This window comes from Rhinatrema bivittatum, chromosome 10 (assembly GCF_901001135.1).
Source record: "Rhinatrema bivittatum chromosome 10, aRhiBiv1.1, whole genome shotgun sequence".
In the NCBI taxonomy this organism is placed as follows: Eukaryota; Metazoa; Chordata; class Amphibia; order Gymnophiona; family Rhinatrematidae; genus Rhinatrema; species Rhinatrema bivittatum.
Window position 1 is genome coordinate 71,942,908 of NC_042624.1, and position 21,460 is coordinate 71,964,367.

General features: G+C 42.6%; 2 protein-coding genes across 2 annotated transcripts in view; one reads left to right on the top strand and one right to left on the bottom strand.

Annotated features, from left to right (window-relative positions):
- Window positions 1-20,492, top strand: part of ZBTB37 (zinc finger and BTB domain containing 37) — a 95,823-nt gene extending 75,331 nt beyond the window's left edge. Inside the window, exon 4 of the mRNA XM_029618815.1 lies at window positions 20,241-20,492. Within this exon, the coding sequence (XP_029474675.1) occupies window positions 20,241-20,288 (48 nt within the window). The 3' untranslated portion in view covers window positions 20,289-20,492. The remainder of the gene's footprint in view (window positions 1-20,240) is intronic.
- The window catches only part of SERPINC1 (serpin family C member 1), a 30,888-nt gene continuing 21,858 nt past the window's right edge, over window positions 12,431-21,460 (bottom strand). The window contains exons 4-7 of the mRNA XM_029618816.1: window positions 20,035-20,172; window positions 18,735-19,128; window positions 17,571-17,635; window positions 12,431-13,514 (exon numbers count right to left, since the gene is read on the bottom strand). Of these exons, the coding sequence (XP_029474676.1) occupies window positions 13,338-13,514; window positions 17,571-17,635; window positions 18,735-19,128; window positions 20,035-20,172 (774 nt within the window). The 3' untranslated portion in view covers window positions 12,431-13,337. The remainder of the gene's footprint in view (window positions 13,515-17,570; window positions 17,636-18,734; window positions 19,129-20,034; window positions 20,173-21,460) is intronic.

Consider the following 21,460-nt stretch of genomic DNA (forward strand, 5'->3'; position numbering starts at 1 on the left):
GTGGCTTGATAAGTCACTACAATTCTGCATTAATTCACAATGAAGACAAACATTTTGACCTATAAGAAAATGACTCAGAAACAAGCAAACTTAACTTAAGAGTCACAGTGGCATTTTTGTTAGTTGTGTATGTTAAACTGTGTGCTAGAAAGAGCCCTTCCTGAATATGTGCACTTTATTAATGACATGTGAGACTGTTCCTTGCCCCCTTCTCAGCACAGGTGTGCAGTTGCTGTGCTGTTTTAGGTTCCCTTGTGATTTTACTGAATTGCCAGAGTCTATAGCTGCACAAACAAGTACAGCTGTCTATACATCACTTTCTGCTTTCAGCAACAGAAGTTTCACTCCACCCAGCTGATTGCACCTTATTCAAAAAGACATTTTTCTCCTTCTGTGCCTATGGGGAAAAAGTCTTTATGAATAAGACCCTTAAGTGCTATCCCAGTGTTTGGTGGGTGTAGGAAGAGAGAGTTAGCAATAACTGAGATGGGTATCATGAATTCTGAGGTTAAATGTGCATGGGGGTAGAGTAGGTATGACATTCTTATAAAAAGTAATTTCCCCAGTTATGAAGGTTTCTGCTGTACTGATATAATTTTTTGTTGCCTTTGCTTTGGATAATCTTTGGTTCCAGCCTAGCACACACTTTGGTCTTTTGAGAGAGATGATCACTGATGTGTAATAATCATAAATATGTTGGTTTGAATGGTTTGATTAGTTTTGACCCACTGTAATGGTCAATCATTCACACACATTGCTATCAAAAATAACTTCCCTGGCAGGTTTCACACTGTAATGTGCACCATCCAGCCACCACTACCAGGAACTGTTTTGTGGCTGGGCATTGTGTGGGAGGAGCTGCTGTAATTAGCCATCAGTGATCAAGGCTTTGTTTACAGAAAAGGGGACATTTTAGAGGAGGCCAACAGAATGAGAGGTCTAGAGCTCAAACAAAAATGATACAAAATGATTTTAAAAAATAACTATTAAATAAAACAAGCAATTTTGCATAAAAGCTTTTCTCCTTGGACAGATTTTACAACAATGTGAATTAAAAAAAAAAAAAAAAAAAGTAGCAACCTTGGTTAGGAATTTTTTTTTAATGTATACTTGAAATTGTTTATATAAAACACAGAAAATGCATTTTTCTCTTTATTTTAACACTGTAAGAATAAATAAAATAAAAAAAACAGCTCAATATGCATGTGAGTGGTTTGAGAATTAAATGGTTTAATACTCCTGGGTCTCATCTGTCTCCTTTGTGCTACTAACTTCTGTTTAGCAAAAGTGGGATAAGGATGGGGTTCTTTACATTGTTTGAAGAATTTCTACAGATTGGCCAGGAATTTGCCTCTTCACATGATTACTGACATTCAGTCTTTCCCCTTATTAGAGTGGTTATAGCAGCAGGCTGAGAACCAGATAAGCCAAGGTTCAAATCCTCCATTGCCTCAGGCACAAGTCCTCTTGGGAAGAGAAATAACTACAATCATGAATTATAATGTGCCTTGAGCTCAGATTTGGAAAAGGTAAGCAATTAAATCTAAAATCCGAATAGAGAATGCATAGTTCTACAGTACACTGCTGTACTCCCTTAAAAGCAGAAAACAATGAAAAAGGGTTATTAAATGAAAACAAATTCTTTTATCTTCCCCTCAAATTTATGGCTTGCTACCAGATGTCATATGCATGGCAGTCCTCAGATCTCCACTGTGAAACTCAATGTGCCATGATAAGTGTCCACACCTCCTTGCTAGGTTCCACATGCACTGAAAGAACCTCCAAGAAACATAGAAATGACGGCAGAAGACGACCAAACGGCCCATCCAGTCTGCCCAACAAGCTTTCGCACTTTTGTTTTTTCTTCTCTCACATACTTATCTGTTTCTCATGGCTCTTAGTAACCTTTTTTATTCTATTTCCCTTCCACCCCCGCCATTAATTAGAGAGCAGTGTTGGAACTGCATCTAAGTGAAATAGCTTAATTAGTTAGGGGTATTAACCACCACAATAAGCAAGCTACACCCATGCTTATCTGTTTATCCAGACTATGTAATTCAGTCTTTGTTGGTTGTTGCCTGAATATAGATCCACCTTTCTTCATTCCCCCCTGCCGTTGAAGCAGAGAGCCATGCTGGCTATGCATTGAAAGTGAAGTATCAGGCTTATTTGGTTTGGGGTAGTAACGGCCATAACAAGCAAGCTACTCCCCGCTTTTTTGTGAATGCAAATCCTTTTTTCCACATTTCCTCATTGCTGCTGAAGCTTAGAGCAATGTTGGAGTCACATTAACCATGTGTATGTTTATTGAATAAGGGTATTATCACCAGGTAGTAGCCGTCGTTCCCGTGAGCCACCCACTCTTCTTTCATATCCCCTAGACTTTATGGATCCACAGTGTTTATCCCACGCCCCTTTGAAGTCCTTTACAGTTTTGGTCTTCACCACTTCCTCCGGAAGAGTCATTCCAGGCATCCACCACCCTCTCCATGAAGAAATACTTCCTGACATTGGTTCTGAGTCTTCCTCGCTGGAGTTTTAAATCATGACCCCTGGTTCTGCTGATTTCTTTTCCAACAGAAAAGGTTTGTCCGTATCTTTGGACCAGTTTCAATCTAAAGGCAGACATTTCTTTACCCACAGTAACCATGAAAATACAGAAGACAATCCTAAAGATGAAGGTGTCAAAGATTTGCTTGCTAGAGGCTGCAGCTATTACAGATTCTGTTGAGGAAAATATTTATTTATGGAGCGGGAAGTGGATGTATGGAACAGCCTCTTCATGGAGGTGGTTGAGACAAGGATAGTATCTGAATTCAATAAAGTATAGGATAAACACAGAGGATCTCAGAGTTGGTGTAAGTGGGCAGACTAGATACCTTGTGTGGGCTTTTTTTTTGCCATCATGTTTCTCTGTTTCTACTTCTGTGGAAGTATTGAGAGCAGAAGGTGCTTTTGCTGGTGAGTGAACAAGATTTTGTAAGTATTGCTTTGCTAAGAAATTTTGTGAGTCAAAGCTTGGGTGACCAGACAGTGTGGGGTAAATTAGTTATTATTTATTTTATTATACTGACATTTGATCTCAATTGAGATATCATCACAAGGAGCGACAGCAGGACTCAAACCCTGATCTCCTGGTTCATAGTCCACTGCTCTAACCACTAGGCTATTCCTCCTCCCTTCTGTGTGTGATTTTTTTTTAAAAAGACAAAAGCTACGTTAATTTTCAGTGTGTCCGCAACTTAACAGAGAAAGCTAGTTTAATTTTCATTGACTTGTTTTCCCTCCTCCACAACCAAACACATTCTTTGATATATAATTATCTCATTTAAGAGGACAAAAAGGAAATGTTTTCACAAGAGTTAATCAGGGATTTAGATAAAAAAAACAAGAGAGTAACCTAGCCCTTATTGAGAGATTAAATTTGTCCCTTTGCAGGTCATTTCCAAAGTAACATAAAATATACCAAATTATTTAATGAACTTTACATTACATTAAGTTTCCTCCTCATCCAGTCAAACCAGTCCAGACAAATAGGTTATGCCCACTGACCAGCAGATGAAAATGGAGATCAACAGGTTGGCTGATGTCATCCCTTATATGCAGCTCTGCTGACTTCAGTCTGACAGTATTCTCTTGTCTCCAGCAGCTGGTAGGCATGCATCCTGTGTCATAAACTAAGACCTCATTAGGCTGGGTGAAGAGGAATATTTTTTGGGCAACTACTGGAATGAAAGACTCATTTTCCCTCCCCCAGTTGAGCATAGCCCTAAGGGACAGAACAGTTTAATTCTTGAGGTAAAAATTATTATCCCAGGACAAGCAGGATGCTAGTCCTCACATATGGGTGACATCGGTAATGGAGCCCTATGTACGGAAAACTTCTGTAAAAGTTTCTATGAAACTTTTGACTGGCACCAGAGTGCCTACTGAGCATGCCCAGCATGTCATGATATTCCCTGCCACAGGGGTCTCCCTTTAGTCTTCTTTTTTCCGCGAAGCAATTAGCCTCGCGGTTATCAGGAGTCCTGTGGGATTCTCCACATATTTTCCTTACGGAAAGCTTTAAAAAAACTTCAAACGCAGAGGGTCTCCCTTAGTTTGATCATCGCGGTGAGTTTTTTCCCGTTCTCGCGGTTCCGTGCCGTTTTTTGACTAAAAACAAAATTTACCTGAGCCTTAGGCCGTCGACGGCTGCCCGGCCACAAAATGGCTACAGGTTTTAAAAAATGTCCGAAATGCGCGAGAAATATGTCTATTACAGACCCTCACCAAGACTGTGTACTTTGCCTTGGTGAAGGTCATGATGTAAAAAATTGTCCCTTATGCGCTACGATGACCTCGAAAGGTCGACGTCTACGGATGGACAAGATGGAGCAATTATTCAAAATTCAACTGATTACTGCTCCATCTACTTCCACACAATCGTCTCCGGCTGGGGCGATTAGGAAAGTGGTCTTGAAGAAACGTCACTCCGGTGACTCGGGAGACGCTCCTTTTTCCTCCCCCTCACCATCGTCCAGAGCGTCCACATCGAGTAGCGAAAAAGGGCGCGAAAAAGATAAACATCGCCATCGGCATCGCAGGCCGCAACCAGCAACCATCGCTCCGATACCCGGCGAGCCATCGGCGGAAGACGGGGCACCGAGTAAGAAAGCCCGGCTCCAAAGTAAGGCTTCCGAGCCACCGACAGGCCAACCCTCGCCGATTCCGGCGGAAGGAATCGTACCTCCTCAGGGCCCTGAGGTCGTACTACTGTCGCCACCACCGCCTCCCCCCATGGGTGCTCTGTTCACATCATCCATGCGGGCGGAACTTGACAGTTACATACGTCAAGCGGTTAAGGATGCCTTTATCGAGGCGATGCCACGGCCTGCCACTCCGGTTCTGCCATCGACACCGGTCATAGGAGGATCTCCGGTTCCATCACCGATTCCTTCACTACCGATGCCAAGGAAATCACCGCTCTCCTCGATGGCGCCGATTCCATTGCCGGTTCTACCTAGGCCGCAGCCACCGGATTCAGCATTGCCGATTCCCCGAGTACCATCGATTCCACCACGGCCATCGATCCCGATGGCACCTTCGATGCCTTCTCAAGAGTCCATTTTTCAACCATTGATGGACAAGCTGGACTCACTAATACATTGCTTCTCATCTCTACCACATCCTATAGATGTAGATGACAGTCAAGAGCCAATACCAGGTCCTTCGGGTGTCCCACCACCCCTCAGACCTCAGACTCCACTTTCTGAAATGCCAACTAAGCCTACTAGGCCGTTGGAGCTCCCTCTGGATGATAGTGACGAAGAATTCTCCTCGGATGAAGACCTCCTTTCTGAGCCTTCTCCCCCAGAAGATAGAAGAAAGTCACCACCGGAGGATCTCTCTTTCTCCAACTTTATTAAGGAGATGTCTCAAACAATTCCCTTTTCTCTCATCTCTGAAGTGGACAGCAGACAAAAAACCTTGGAGGTGCTTCAATTCGTAGACCCTCCCAAGGAAATTCTTGCTATTCCTGTTCATGAAGTTTTACAAGAACTTATGTACAGGATATGGGAACACCCTGGGTCGGTGGCAGCTGTTAATAAGCGGGCGGATGCCACTTACCTAGTACAACCCATCCCGGGGTTCCAAAAAACTCAACTACCGCATCAGTCAGTGGTGGTCGAGTCGGCCCAAAAGAAGGCCAAAAGATTAAAGCAACACGCCTCCATACCTCCTGGAAAGGATAATAGGTTCTTGGACAATCTTGGTCGAAAAATCTTCCAAGCTGCTATGCTGGTAGCTAGAATAAATTCATACCAGCTTTTTATGAACCAGTACCAGCGTGACCTATGGAAGCAAGTTGAATCCCTGTCTCAGCAGTTACCTGACCATCTTCAGGAAGGTTTTCAAAACCTAGTACATAAGGGCCTAGAGGCAGGGAAACACGAGGTTCGGGCCACGTATGATTCATTCGAGACAACCTCCAGATTGTCTGCAGCTGGAATAACGGCGAGAAGATGGGCCTGGCTTAAATCATCAGAGCTCAGACCAGAAGTACAGGAGCGCTTGGCGGACCTGCCTTGCTTAGGAGAGAACCTCTTTGGCGATAAGGTCAAGGAGGCAGTAGCCACCATCAAGGACCATACAGAAACCCTCAAACAGCTTTCTCAGCTGCCACAAGAGGTACATCAACCTTCTAGGAGGCCTCCAAGAAGGGAACAAAGAAAGCCATATTACCGCCCTAGGCGGTATTATCCGCCAGTAGCCAGGCCCAGACAACAAAGACCTGCTCAACGGCCTCAGCCTCGCCAAAGACCTGCTAGGCCTCAACAACCTCCGCCTGCGGCGTCCACTTCCGGATTTTGAAGTTCAACCAGAGGGCATGAGTCATTATCAAAATCCCTATCCACAAGTACCGGTTGGAGGCCGAGTTGCTCACCATCTTCAAACTTGGACCTCCATCACTACAGACCAATGGGTACTCTCAATCATATCTCAGGGGTACCACTTGGACTTCCTCACTGTACCAAAAGACAATCCCCCTATTCCGTCTTGGACAGTGTCTCATCATTACACAATCCTGCAAGCAGAATTATCTACCCTCCTGACTGCCAGGGCCATCGAAAGAGTTCCCAGGCCTCAGTGGGGCACAGGATTCTACTCCCGATATTTCCTCATTCCAAAGAAAACCGGGGGTCTACGTCCTATCCTGGACCTAAGAAATCTCAACAAATTTTTAAAGAAGGAAAAATTCAGGATGGTGTCCTTAGGCACCATGCTACCTCTTCTTCAAAAAGGAGATTGGCTCTGCTCTCTGGATCTTCAAGACGCTTACGCTCACATTCCCATATTTCCACCTCATCGACAGTTCCTACGATTTCTGGTACAAGGTCAACACTTCCAATACAGGGTGCTACCTTTCGGCCTTGCCTCAGCACCTCGAGTGTTCACAAAGTGTCTAGCAGTAGCGGTGGCACATCTTCACAAGCAACAAGTACATGTGTTCCCCTACTTGGACGATTGGCTCATCAAGAGTCATACACAGAGCGGAGCTGTCACTTCTCTCCATCTCACAATAAGATTGCTTCACTCTTTGGGATTTCTCATCAATTACGACAAATCCCATCTCACACCATCTCACCAGTTGCAGTTCATAGGTGCAGATCTCAACACCATCACAGCAAAGGCTTTTCTTCCGAAAGACCGGGCTCAATCGCTCGTTCTCCTAGTACATTCTATTCGCAATCAATATACAGTCACAGCTCATCAGTGCCTCATCCTACTCGGACACATGGCCTCAACAGTTCACGTCACTCCCATGGCCAGACTGACCATGCGACTAATGCAATGGACACTCAAATCTCAATGGATTCAAGCCATTCAACCACTGTCCACTCACATCCAGATAACACCAGAGCTGAAGTATTCCCTTCTCTGGTGGACATCACCACTCAACTTGCTCAAAGGCCTACCTTTTCAACAACCAGTTTCACAAGTGACTTTAACTACAGATGCGTCCACCTTGGGATGGGGAGCGCACATTGCTCATCTGAAAACACAGGGCAAGTGGACAAAGCAAGAAGCTTCCTTTCAGATAAATTTCCTGGAGCTTCGAGCTATACGCTATGCTCTATATGCATTCAAGGACTGCCTTTCACACAAGACTGTTCTGATCCAAACGGACAATACAGTAGCCATGTGGTACATCAACAAACAGGGTGGTACGGGCTCGTACCTCCTTTGCCAGGAAGCGGCTCAAATATGGGACTGGGCCCTAGCACACTCAATTCTACTACGGGCCACCTACCTAGCAGGCATCCACAACACAGTAGCGGATCGCCTCAGCCGTCACTTTCAACCACACGAGTGGTCCCTCGACCCAGCGTTAGCAATCAAGATATTTCAACGCTGGGGTCAACCAACAATAGATCTCTTTGCGTCACATCTGAACTACAAGGTGAACAATTACTGCTCTCTCCTCTTCCGGCAGACCAGCTTACCAAAGGACGCGTTTGCCCGCCATTGGAACTCAGGCCTGTTATACGCGTATCCACCAATACCGCTCATAACCAAAACCTTAGTAAAGCTACAACAGGACAAGGGGACAATGATACTCATAGCCCCATATTGGCCTCGACAAGTATGGTTCCCCACACTGCTAGATCTCTCAGTCAGGGATCCAATTCGCCTGGGAGTAGCTCCCAATCTCATAACTCAGGAACAGGGTCAGTTGCGCCATCCCAACCTTCAATCCCTGTCCCTGACAGCATGGATGTTGAAAGCCTGATCTTACAACCATTCAACCTTTCAACTAATATATCTCAGGTACTTATAGCTGCACGTAAACCTTCCACTAGAAAGAATTATTCCTACAAATGGAAAAGGTTTACTTTATGGTGCACTCAGAAAGATTTAGATCCTTTCACTTGCCCCACTACCTCGCTACTAGATTACCTTTACCATCTCTCAGACTCTGGTCTTAAGACGTCATCTGTAAGGGTACACTTAAGTGCAATCTCAGCTTATCATAACAAGCTAGGAGATGCATCGATCTCCACGCAGCCTCTCGTCAGTAAATTCATGAGAGGCCTAACTCACATTAAACCTCCAATTCATTCCCCAAGCATTCAATGGGACCTGAACGTAGTTTTAACCAAGCTTATGCGTTCTCCATTTGAACCCATAAATACCTGTGACCTTAAATTCCTTACTTGGAAAACGGTATTTCTTATAGCCATTACATCAGCTAGAAGGGTCAGTGAACTGCAGGCCCTAGTAACTTACGAACCCTTCACGAAGTTCCTTCATGACAGAGTAGTCCTCCGTACACATCCAAAATTCCTTCCTAAGGTTGTCACGGAATTTCATTTAAACCAAACCATAGTTTTACCTACATTTTTTCCTAGGCCTCACTCTCACCAGGGAGAGAGAGCCTTACACACTTTGGACTGTAAGCGTGCGTTATCTTTCTATTTAAACCGCACTGCAGCCCAAAGAAAATCAAATCAGCTGTTTGTGTCCTATGATCCAAACAAACCAGGTAAAGCAGTGGGTAAGCATACTCTGTCAACCTGGCTAGCAGATTGCATACAATTTTGTTATGAAAAAGCAGGCCTTACTCTCCAAGGGCGAGTAAACACACATTCAGTCAGAGCAATGTCAACCTCAGTAGCACACCTTCGCTCTGTACCTATTCTGGACATTTGTAAAGCAGCAACATGGAGTTCTCTTCACACCTTTGCAGCTCACTACTGTCTAGACAAAGAGGGAAGACAAGATTCAGCATATGGACAATCTGTCTTAAAGAACTTGTTTCCAGTTTAACCCCAACTCCTTCTTCATCCAACCTGCTGGGATTTCGACTGATTCATTCCAATAACAATACCTTACAGTCGTTTCAGCACCGAATGAATCAGCCTCTAGCTCGCTAATCACCCATATGTGAGGACTAGCATCCTGCTTGTCCTGGGATAAAGCAAAATTGCTTACCTTGTAATAGGTGTTATCCCAGGACAGCAGGATGTAGTCCTCACGAAACCCACCCGCCACCCCGCGGAGTTGGGTCCGATACGTTTTATTGTTTTATTTTGGCTAACGCTATTTGCTACAAACAAAGACTAAAGGGAGACCCCTGTGGCAGGGAATATCATGACATGCTGGGCATGCTCAGTAGGCACTCTGGTGCCAGTCAAAAGTTTCATAGAAACTTTTACAGAAGTTTTCCGTACATAGGGCTCCATTACCGATGTCACCCATATGTGAGGACTACATCCTGCTGTCCTGGGATAACACCTATTACAAGGTAAGCAATTTTGCTTTACCCCCTCCCTCAGTTGAGCAGTGCCTGGTCTTGGGGGCTGCCAGTTTGGGACTGGTATCTTTCCCTTTTTTTCTCCTCTCTCCCCCCCCCACCCCCCCCCCTTCCAGTTCCTCCTGTTACAGCCAAAAGAAAAAAAAAAAATATATATATATATATATGAAACCTCGTCTGCTGCTCTCAGAGTATCGCTCTGTAAAAAAGACAAGAGAGCCAAGGCTTCTGGCAGACCTTCGGGGTGAAAGAACAGGTTAGCGGGTATGCGAGCTCTTGTGAGTCTTGATTTTTCTCCTGATTCCCGGCCACAGCAATGTAAGTTGATGGGTCAGACCTGGCTGTATCTGCAGAGTGAAGGAAAAAGTCTGCACTCGATGGCTGCAGTCCAGAGTATTGGCAAAGGTTTGCTGTCCTTTTGGCGATAAGAAGGGGGGCAGCGATTTTCCAATCCCGCAGGGGTGGGGTGCTGCTTCAGTTGAGCCATTCAAATCACCTGTTCCCAATGGGGAAGTGAATGCCGTGGCAGGAACAGTGGCCATTTTGAAGCCGCAGCACTGTGAGGGATCCTCAGAGCCTTCTTTGTTGACTTCCTCAGCACAGGAGGATAGCTTGACACTATTTCAACTATTCTCTAAGGGACAATGCCTGGCTCTTTTGCCTTAGCTGCTTCTTCCCTTGCCTGGATTTATATGTCCACAGAGTTATTGAAATGCATGCAGAAGGCTTTTTCAAAGTGACAGATTTTGGTGCCTCAATAAGTTACAGGTTTTCTTTCAACCTTCGTGAATTCAAAGAGGAAGAAAAGAGCCAGAGAAAGGGAAGTAGTGGATCTGAATCAATATTCCATTTCTGGGTCAGAGGACTCCCTTGATAGGGACTAAAAGGGATCAGTGGGGGCAGAAGAGTGCCTTCCAGATAGACCATGGAAGAAGTGTCCTCCCTATCTACCTTTCAGCTTTAGGAAGGGAAAAATCAGGAAGCTTAAATTTCCACAGAGGCTCCTGATATGGTCAATATAAGGAAGCCAACCAAGTCCTTCCCTCTGTATAAGGCTGTTCAGGACTCACATGATTTGGAGTGGGTTTCTCCAGAAGCAAATTTTAAAGGAGGACATACCTTGACTAAGCTATATTTTTTGCTGCCTCAGGATTGGGAAAGGTTTAGATTTCCTAAAGTGGAAACGCTGGTTATGTGCTGTCACCAAGAGAGCCACTATTATTCCAGTTGAAGGGAACATAATCTTGAATGAGGCACAAAATAGAAAGACTGAATCAGTTTTGAAATTGCCAATTGAGGCTGCTAGTATGGTACTGCAGATTGCAGCTTATAGCTGTATTGTAGCACAATCTGGCTTGCATTTGTTGCAGTGGGTTCTAGGATGGTGATGAAGTCTTAGATGAGGCTATTCAGTTGGAACCGGGGGGGGGGGGGGGGTACATATTTAGCTAATGCTTCCTTTGATTCCATTTGAACCACTTCAAGATGTATGAACTCCATATTGGCAGCTACTGTGGTTGCATAATTGGTCGGCAGATTCCATCTCCAAGACTAAATTTAACAAAACTTCCCTTTAAAGGAAAGGATCTTAAGAAGATAGCCAAGGCATGGGGCAACTTCAAAGTGCTGAGGCTCTCTGAGGATAGGCCCTGAAGTGCTTTGCAGAGCACTCAGGTCCATAATAGGTTTTGGGATGCCCAGAAATTCAGGCATTGGATATCGTCCTCTGGACAGAGGTTCCGATCCTTTCAAGCTGCCAAAAGAGGTGGTAAGGATGGAGTTTCTGGTCAATCTGGGTCCTCACATAGTTCCCAATGAGTTTTTAGGGACCCAGCCTCTGATTCAAGAGAGATGTGATCATCTGTCTTGATTTTATTAGTACAAATAACCTCAGATCAGTGGGTTTTAGATATTTAAGTAGGTTATGCTCTGTAAATATCTGCCCTATTTCCAATGCTTGAATGGCCCCCAAAAAAGGGATGCAGTAGCTTGGACTCTGGAGCATCTGCGCCATATTTAAGCTGTTATTCCAGTTCCAAGGCTCCAGTAGGGTCAAGGGCAGTGTTTCACCTACTTTATGGTCCAGGGCCTTTCACCCCATTCTGGATTTTGAAACATGTCAACAAGTTTTTTGTGGAATTTGAGTAAAAAATACCTTTTTCTAGGTTCTTGAAGGTCTCTATATTTGATGGATTGACTACATGAAGAGCACAGTGGATATTAATAAAAGTAAAATATTTATTAGATTTTGTAAAGCTTAGCAAACATGTGTTCTGAGTTGTTGTTATCTCAAGTAGTGAATATACTGTTAAATTTTGTTTGGATATCTTGTAGTCAAAATATGAAGCAGGTTACGTGCTGATGAAGGATGGATTATGCAATGTTGCATCAGACTTTGCAATTGACACCTAACATGATATAATTGATGACACCTAGTATGTATGAAAAATGGGTGGTGTTTCAGTAGTCAGACTTGGTTACAATGGGACAATAAATGATTGGCAGCAGACCCTAAATTAGGTCTGTAATTGGTCACTGTTCAGCAAAGCTCAGTGAAATAACTCAACTAAGCTAGTTTTTTCTCTTGTGTTTTGATTTTTCTCTTAAAATAGGCACACAAATTTAAAAAAGACAAGAGGGTTTTTTTCATTTGTTGCACCCTTTTATTTAACCAGTGCAAATATCAATAATTACAGTTCTAAAGCATTATTAATTGAAAATTGTAAAAGTTTGAGTGTGTAGTTCAGTTAGTAACTGGAATTGCCTCTTAATGGAAACCCAACTGCAATTTTAGAGAGGAGTGAGGATGCAGGGAAGGAGTTCAGTGTCCAAAAGCAGCAGAGTAGTGGGTTTACGATAGCCTGCTATTATGTCTCTTTTAGTTTTGCTTTTCTTTTAATGGATCATAAATGTCTGCAGAGGGATGAGAGTCAGAAATAGAAAATCAACCCCAAATCGTCCTGCCCTGGAGTTACATGAAGACGATGGGAATATTTTGCACAAGTAGAATTATACTCAAAGTCTTCTACACAAGTCACCCATTACCTCTGAGGAGCCACCTGTTTCATTCCTCTTTCATGGCACTTGTCATCCAGAAGAGAGGCAGGCAGCACAATTCATTAAAATTGTTTCATTTACTGCCTGGCCAAAGGCTTACACTTTTAAGGTTCCCAGCTGAATCCACTTTTCTCCAGATCACATCCTGATTGGGTCAGATTGCATGCATAGAGACATAGTTCTGGTTTGAAAAGAAAAAAAGTAGTTATGACTCTATACATGCCTTGGGTTAAAACCAGGACTAGATCAGTCTGATGGGGGAAAAAACAGATGCAGCTGGCAATCTTTAAGCAGTGCTGTGTGTGCTAACACAATACTTATAATGGTGAAAATCGATGACAGCTCTATGTCATAGGAATTTGTTTTCTCACTGTATCAGAAAAAGTTAGATGAGCAATCGGGAATTTAGCGTTCTATGCATGCTTGAGTATGTAGATAGGGTGAGAACAAGGAAAAAGGGGAGCATGATTTGAGGGCTAGCTCAGTTCAAGCAGGGGTTAGATACTCTGCCCATAAAGATAATGCTTCTGGTAGCTACTTCCTGAATAAACACTAAGAATGGATGGTTAAACTTGCAGATCACACGATCCATGTTGAAGGAGCGCCCACTGATCACTACTGCTGTGGAAGCCGCAGCTTCACTGCCTTCCTCATTCACCTGCCAAAAAAAAAAAAAAAAAAGATTCTTTGTGTGTTTGGAGAAATGAGAAAATGCAGACACAGAACCCAAAGTGAGACCCTTTATATAGTGAGGGATTGCAATACAATGGCTCCCAAAATTACCAATCTGGGACCAGCTTAGCAGACTCATCATTTCACATTTCAAATCAGTTTGTGAAGCTTTTCACAGCTTTACAATAATAAATATGACACTGAATCTTTAAAAATTTCAAACCAAGCTTTTTATAAATCCTAAGACATCCCAGGCTGAGTCAGACTAATGGTCCAAGAAGCCCAGCACTGTCTCCAGCAGTGGCCAATCTGGGTCACTGGGAATTACCCATCAGATCCCAATCAGAAGAGCCATTGCATGCTGCTCAGAAGTAAGAGAGGGCACACCCCCAAGTCTACCTGGCTAAATTAGCCTAACTCCAGGAACATGTCCAATCCCTTGACCGCATTCTCCAGCAGCAAATTCCACAACTTAATTATGCTTTCACTAAAAATATTCTTTCTTAAATTTATCTTAAATGTGCTACAAGTTGTAGTTCTGCTATTAGTTCACATTGTCCTAATTTGTACTTTTGGATTTCCTGCTTGAGTGAACACAATGAGATGTATATTGTGCCTCATACACCTCCAAGTCTTTTGGCCATGGTTTGAGAACATGTATGATAATAAATGTTCTTAGATGCTCCAGTGCGTACATTCAGCATGAGCCTGCTTGCTGTTTCCTACTACCGGTAGTAATCACACCTTCATGTCTTACGTTTTGCTGCTGAGTTCTTGAGCACTGTCATCTCAAAGATACTAACTACCCTTTTCTTCATCCAACAAATGACTATTTCAGCTCTGCCTCTGTTATAGGGTTCAGTTAGTGAGAGTGATAAGACACATTTACTGCCTTGAAACACAAGCAAGGTCGATGCCCTCAGGGCCCCTCTCCGCAGGATCTGCTTTCCTGAAACACAAAGCCAGTATGCTGCAGGCTCCCTTCTTAACAGGATCTGCTATACAAATACTTCACACCACACACACTCCCTGAGTCAGCACAACTGTAGATTCCAGGATAAGCAGTATTTAATTACTAATACTAGGTTATGCTCCAGAAAGCACCACAGTAAAGGTAATGTACAGAAACAGCAAAGACCATAGTTGCAATAGTGTAGTATGAATACTTTTCTTCTGTAACCCTTCTTCACTTTGATGGCTGAATTAAGGGGTCCCAGGGTCAGTGTTTAATGTCCTGGACCTCTAATTCACTCATATATCTCAAACAGCTTTGCCTGGCCACTGGGGTGCTGGGGGTTCCACTGGTGGGGGGAGGATTGACTTCTTGGGCCCTGGGTGTGATGGGGCAACCCAAATTAATTAATTTGTTTATTTATTTATAATTTTTTATATACCGCCGCTCATCAGAGATATCACGTCGGTGTACAGGGAACAGAACTTACGCTGGAGCGTTATACATTTAACAATGGTTAAAATATAGGTAATTGTACATAAAACAAGAAGGAGTAATTAAATCAAGACATTCATTTAGGTGCAGCTTAAATGAGCTGAGTTAAACAAAGCTAGAAAATATAAGGATTCTAGGAAAATTAGGTATCAGGTTAGGGAAAGATAAAGAGGAATTAGGATTCTAAGTTAGAGGTGGTAGGAGGGGGGAGAAGCAGCAGGGAGAGGAGCACTTAGATTGCAGTTAGGAGCAGTTGTAAAGAAGGGTATTGAAAGTAGTAAGCAAATGTCATCTCTCTTTCTTCAACACTTGCTCACATGCACAGTCTCTCGAGTAGTCACATGAAAACTGCCCTTCAGTAGAACTTCTCTCAGAAAGAGAAAAAATACAGTCAGTACTCTTAGTGGTGTTCAACAAAAAAAGGGAAAAACTTTACATCAGTTTAAAAATCAAAATCCACTGCAAAATCTTGACCAGCAGTAGAGAAATACAAAAACCACAGTTTTTTTTCCATGGTGTGTGTGTGAGAGAGAGACAGAGACTGGTCAGCGAGGTGACGTGTATGTGTGTGTGTGAGAGAGAGACAGAGACTGGTCAGGGAGGTGACTGGTGTCTGTGTGTGAGAGACAGAGACTGGTCAGCGAGGTGACTGGTATGTGTGTGTGTGAGAGAGACAGAGACTGGTCAGGGAGGTGACTGGTGTGTGTGTGTGAGGAAGAGAATACTAGTTAGGGAGGTTACTGGTCTGTGTGAGAGACTGGTTGTGACTGGTTGTGGGCCCTAAGGAAGAGGACTGTGAGGACAGAGTACAGCCACTGCTGCCTCTGGTGAGTGCTATTGGCCTGCAAGGGAAAGGAGTAGGAGAGTTGCTGGAAAGGGTAAGTAAAGGTGGCTTTTTAAGTTTATTTTTCTTGATTGCCATTTTAATTATTAGGTATTATGTGATGTGCCTGCTGTTTTGAAATATTTTATTGATATTTGGACAATTTTTAATAATTTTTATGAGTTTTTAATTGTTGGATGTTATTCTGCAAGAAACTCACTTAGTTTGCGCCTCAGGGCAGCAGATCCTGCAGAGGGGCCCATAGGGTGCTGGCCTGGTTTGTGTTTCAGGGCAGTGGATAAGTGTCTTCTAATAACAAAGGATTAATTAGCATTTGAAAGTTTTAGAAGTCAACAGAAATGTCATGTGTCCATATTTAGGAGTATTCCAATGCTTTTGGAAGTTAAATATAATAATTCTTAAAATTATACTACCTCCCACCTTTTGCTTTCATAAGAATATAGTTTTCAGAAGCTAAATAACATTCTCTCTGAAAAATTTAATCAGTTAAAACTCTTAAAATGAGAACAGCTGAAGCTCTATCTTGTTCTGCACATTCTCTGAGAAGATCACAGCCTGTCCCTCATTCCCCATATTAAAACTTTGAATGTTAGTAACTGTCTCTGCTGTCTGGGGAATTGGTGTTTCTACTGAACCTTATATTTGAAGGGACCACAAGTCAAATGACACATTGGTTACTGGTCAACAGAGGAAGGGATGAGATGGAGACACCCCAAAGGCAGAGGAGATTTCTACTATGTACACTGGCTTTCACATTAATTTAATCACGTGACGTAACCAGAGTTGAAATAAATTGAAATATCAGCTGAATCATAGGATTCCAAAAGTATTAGTTAGCATTCGATGGTGGTGGTCACATTGCTTTCTTTGGCCATGTTTCCCCATAAGAGTACACAGTCTTGGTCAAAGGTGATCACATTGGAGCCATCAGCCAGCAATAGCTTTAGATTTATAAATTAGAAAACAACATTCTATTAATATTTATATATTCTAAGTCTATGGATTTAGTTTTCTAGAAATTCTGTTTCACAAACAATTATTTTAAATGTTTGGGTTTTTGCTTAAACGAAAAACGAGAATTCTCCTTTCACTGCTAACCAATTCTTTTTTAGCAATAATTGGTTAAACATTTGTAGATGGTGCATTAACTGTCTATAGAAACATAGAAACATAGAAACATAGAAATGACGGCAGAAGAAGACCAAATGGCCCATCTAGTCTGCCCAGCAAGCTTCACACATATTTTCTCTCATACTTATCTGTTTCTCTTAGCTCTTGGTTCTATTTCCCTTCCATCCCCACCTTTAATGTAGAGAGCAGTGATGGAGCTGCATCCAAGTGAAATATCTAGCTTGATTAGTTTGGGGTAGTAGCCACCGCAATAAGCAAGCTGCACCCATGCTTATTTGTTTTACCCAGACTATGTTATTAGCCCTTATTGGTTGTTTTTCTTCTCCCCTGCCGTTGAAGCAGGGAGCTATGCTGGATATGCGTGACGTATAAGTCTTCTCCCATGCCGTTGAAGCAGAGAGCCATGCTGGATGTGCATCGAAAGTGAAGTATCAGGCCCATTTGGTTTGGGGTAGTAACCGCCGTAACAAGCCAGCTACTCCCCGCTTTGTGAGTGCGAACCCTCTTTTCTTCTCCCCTGCCGTTGAATCAGAGAACTATGCTGTATATGCATTGAAAGTGAAGTATCAGGCTTATTTGATTTGGGGTAGGATGGGGTAGGATGGTGGGAAGTAGCTTACCTCCAGGAATGCGTCATGGAAAGCATCAGACACAGAGAGGTCTGTACGACCACCTGAAACTATACCTGAAAGATAGTTAAACAAACAGTTACTGAGACTGAACTATTAGCAGCCAGCGTTTTGACTTACATAAGAGGGGATTTAAATTAGTAATTTCGTATTTGTAGTCACACTACAATTATGCAGAATGTATACTGTATAAGACTGCATTTGACACTTGAAGTTTACTGAATTAAAATAATTTCCCAGCATAAGTCTCAAATCTAGAGCAATAGTATTGCATAGGCAATAAATATTCATACTATATATATTCTATATTATCTCTGCTCAGGTTACTAGTCCATGTTTTTAGTTGCTTTTATTTATTTATTTATTACTACAAATCAAACTCGGATGATAAAATTCAAGATGTGTTTTTCCTCCTTCATAAGTATGTACACAGATACATAAGTATGTACACAGATACATAAGTATGTACACAGCAACACATGATCCGGTTGCTAGGAAATATCCACTATCATTGGTGATATATGAAGGATAAGGGCATGTATTTTCTAAGACTTTCAGTTTCAATGGCTAGCAACATCTTATTTTGACTATTTGATCAGCAAACGTCATTACTGCAGGAGGCATCTTCAGAAAACATGCACAAAATGATGCTTCACCTAGGACTAGAAAGTTCAAGTATAGAAAATTCAGTTCTACCTCCCAGACAGGAAGAGGTTCTTCAAGCATTAAATACACTGGGAGGGGGAAGGGTCTACTTATATGTTTCTCTCTCTAACATATACTCAACCCTCAGCACACACAGGCAATATTTATTATTTATGATTTTTGTAGTAACAGCAGCCAACTAAGAATCTAATTTTTCCAGTGATTCAAATTTTCATTCAGATGTACAATCAGCTTTGTGAAGACCTGTGCTGGCAACAAACAAACAATCATCTAGGCTAGAGAAAGAAGTCATATTGTTGATCAACCCAAAGGAGATCCCTTTTCTTGTTGACTAGCAGAAACTCCAGCAGCTAGTTGTTAGATGTCACCAGTTGAGGGGGGGAAATACATTACAAATACAATGGACTTAAGCTTGCTGAATACTGTAAGCTAAGATAGGTAAAGAGTCATTTCTTTCACCTCTGTCCCATGCCCTCCTCTCTTAAGTACCTGGGAGTCTGGCAGTTTCTGGGTTGAAAAGATCCATCAGTCCCATTTGCTGCAGCTTCTCCTTCAGGCTAAAGCTATCCTTCATGCGGAACTGTGGAACGTAGACAGCGACGACGTTCTCTGTCATTGAGTTCTGCCAGGTCTGCAGTTTATCTAGCGTCAGATTCCGCTCCACCTCAGAAAGAGGCACATTCTTTTGGGGCAGGACTAGCATCATGGTGATGGCATCACCCTTGTAAGGCAGCTCAAGCACCTGCACCTTGTCCTTCTGAAACTCAGCATAGCGGAATTTGCCTTCCTGGTACATAATTGGGGTGGTGCATGTCTGGTCATTGTCCAAGTGGAACTCATCCAGCTTTGTGTTGTCAGGATTAAACGTAGATTTCCACTGCCCCTAAATAAAACAAACAGGATTTATTTTAATCTCAAAATGTAGGCCTCTCTACTTTCAAAAATATGCAGAAAATCCAAAAATCCTGTACTCTTGAAGAAAACTGGCATTTTTGTAGATTATAATACCTTAACATAAAAATATCAAAGAAATGCAGAAAATAGAATAGTAGTTTTTCTGGGAAAATTTTCAAAGCGGACTTATGCATGCAAGTCTACCTTGTCCATTGGTTGAAGTTGCACATATTTGCCAGCTAACCTATGCTTGATGTCTGATAAGAATTGTTTTGTTGGGTTGGGCTGGCCCGATGGCTCAGTGGTGGTGCTGTATGTTGCCATCCAGAGGGTCCCTGGTTTGATTCCCAGATTGGCTCTTCCGCACCTTGGGGAAGGCTGGGGTTGGGGCTACGGCCGAGGCAGCGTTCACAGCCCCTGACGTCAGGGAGGAGATTCATGGTCACTACTAAAGGGGAAACCAGGTTACTGACTTTAGAGCTCATGATCCAGGGATTCTGGAAGGAGGCCTGGTATCTGGCTTCAGGCCTCAGAACCACTGCTGCAATGGGCCAACTAGAAACAATGAGAGGGTCTATTAAAAATAAGGGGAAAATGCCCTTAGTTATGAATGAGGGCTCTTGATGCCAACATTTGTTCCATCTAAGCTGAAAGAAAAAAAAAATAGGAACTACCAGGCCATAAAAAATCACTTTGTAAAAATAAGAACCATAGGCTACCCATACGTGCCTGATCTTTAGTTATAAGAATCTTTGTACATTTTCATGCACAGGACGGTAGTGTCCTCTTTTTTTTTCCTGTGGTTGGCTATGCTCTAGTAATTGGAAAATGTAGATGTAAAAAAAGAAGATCCCTGTTCTTCTCCCCTTCAACTCCAGAGGCCATGACTCCATACCTTGAAATAGATGCAGTTCACCAGTACCATGGTGGTGAGATCTGTGATGGCCCCCTCTGGAATTACATTGGTGATGCGATTCTCTGTTGTATTGGCGACCCAAGCATTTATTATATTCCTGGATTGCTCAGGCTCTTCCTGGAGAAGGAAACAAAGGTATATTTGAAAACACCATTCATGTCCTGAATCTGAATTCTGTATTTCAGGCTAATTCCCAGCAATCATCATTTAGCTCTGCAAGGTGGATAAGCTGAAGGAAGGTTCATCTCCATTACACAGAATCAGATGGTCCAAAGGAAGACACCCACACAAAGTCTTTTTTGAGCTTAATGCATTCAGATTGTTGCAACTTTATTCCTGGCTACCCAAGAATACTTCTTTCAGGGCTGAATTTCTGAGACATAAAATAGAGATTTGGGATCTTTATTCAGGTATTTCCTGTTCTGGTTACATTTCAAAATGGACTTTTTTTTTTTTTTTTTTTTTAAATAAATTTGTTTTTGACAGAATTTGTGGTTGGAAGCAGCATTTGTGTGTGTGTGTGTGTTATATGATCTTGACAACACTATCTCATTCTCTTGCACATTGACACAGCATGGTCCAGTTTCAAAGGCATCCTGCTCAAGTTTACATGGCTCACCAGCTATACATTTGCTGTAGGCCAGAAGATCCAATCCTCTCTCTATTATGTATCGGTGAGGAAATTCAGAGTTCACCCCAAAATACATTTATATCACAGCTTTTAATAGTTCCTCCCCATACCCCAACTACCGCACTTTTCTATAATGAATATCATGCCCTGGGGGGGAGGGGGTGAATTTTTGCAAAGTCCGCACAGCGACGCAATCAGGCCTTCCCCAGTTCCATAACTCTCTGCCTAACCTTCCTTCTCCTCTCCTCCCCACCCCCTAAACCTAACCTACCTGGCAGGAATTTTTTTATTTTATTACTTTCTGCTCCTCAAAGTCCCCTGGATTTTAAAAAAAAAGTTTCCCTTGATTTTAAAGGAGCAATGCTTCTACCTGCTGCAGAAAAATAAAATGTTTTACAGTGAGTAGGAGAATGGGGGGAGGGGGAGATGGAGAATAGAAAATTAATTTTTTCCATAATCTACTATTCTGAAAAAAACTGGAGAACTGAAGTTAAAAACAGAGGCCTCGTGAAACCATTAACTAAGCTCCGAGTGGCCTGCTCTGGTATCTCCTGTTCCTTCCCAGCATCTCATCAGAGGGTCAAATCATCAATTCAACAGCCCAAATTCTAATCCCATCTCTGCCGCTGACGTCTCCCTGTTACCTCAGGGCACTGTTTAGATTGTAAGCTATTTGAGACAGGGATTCATTGTATTTGAATGCAATCTCTTGTACAGTCCTCCGGTGGGGGTACCATATAAGTGCTGACATAAAACATTGGGAGATTTTGAAGC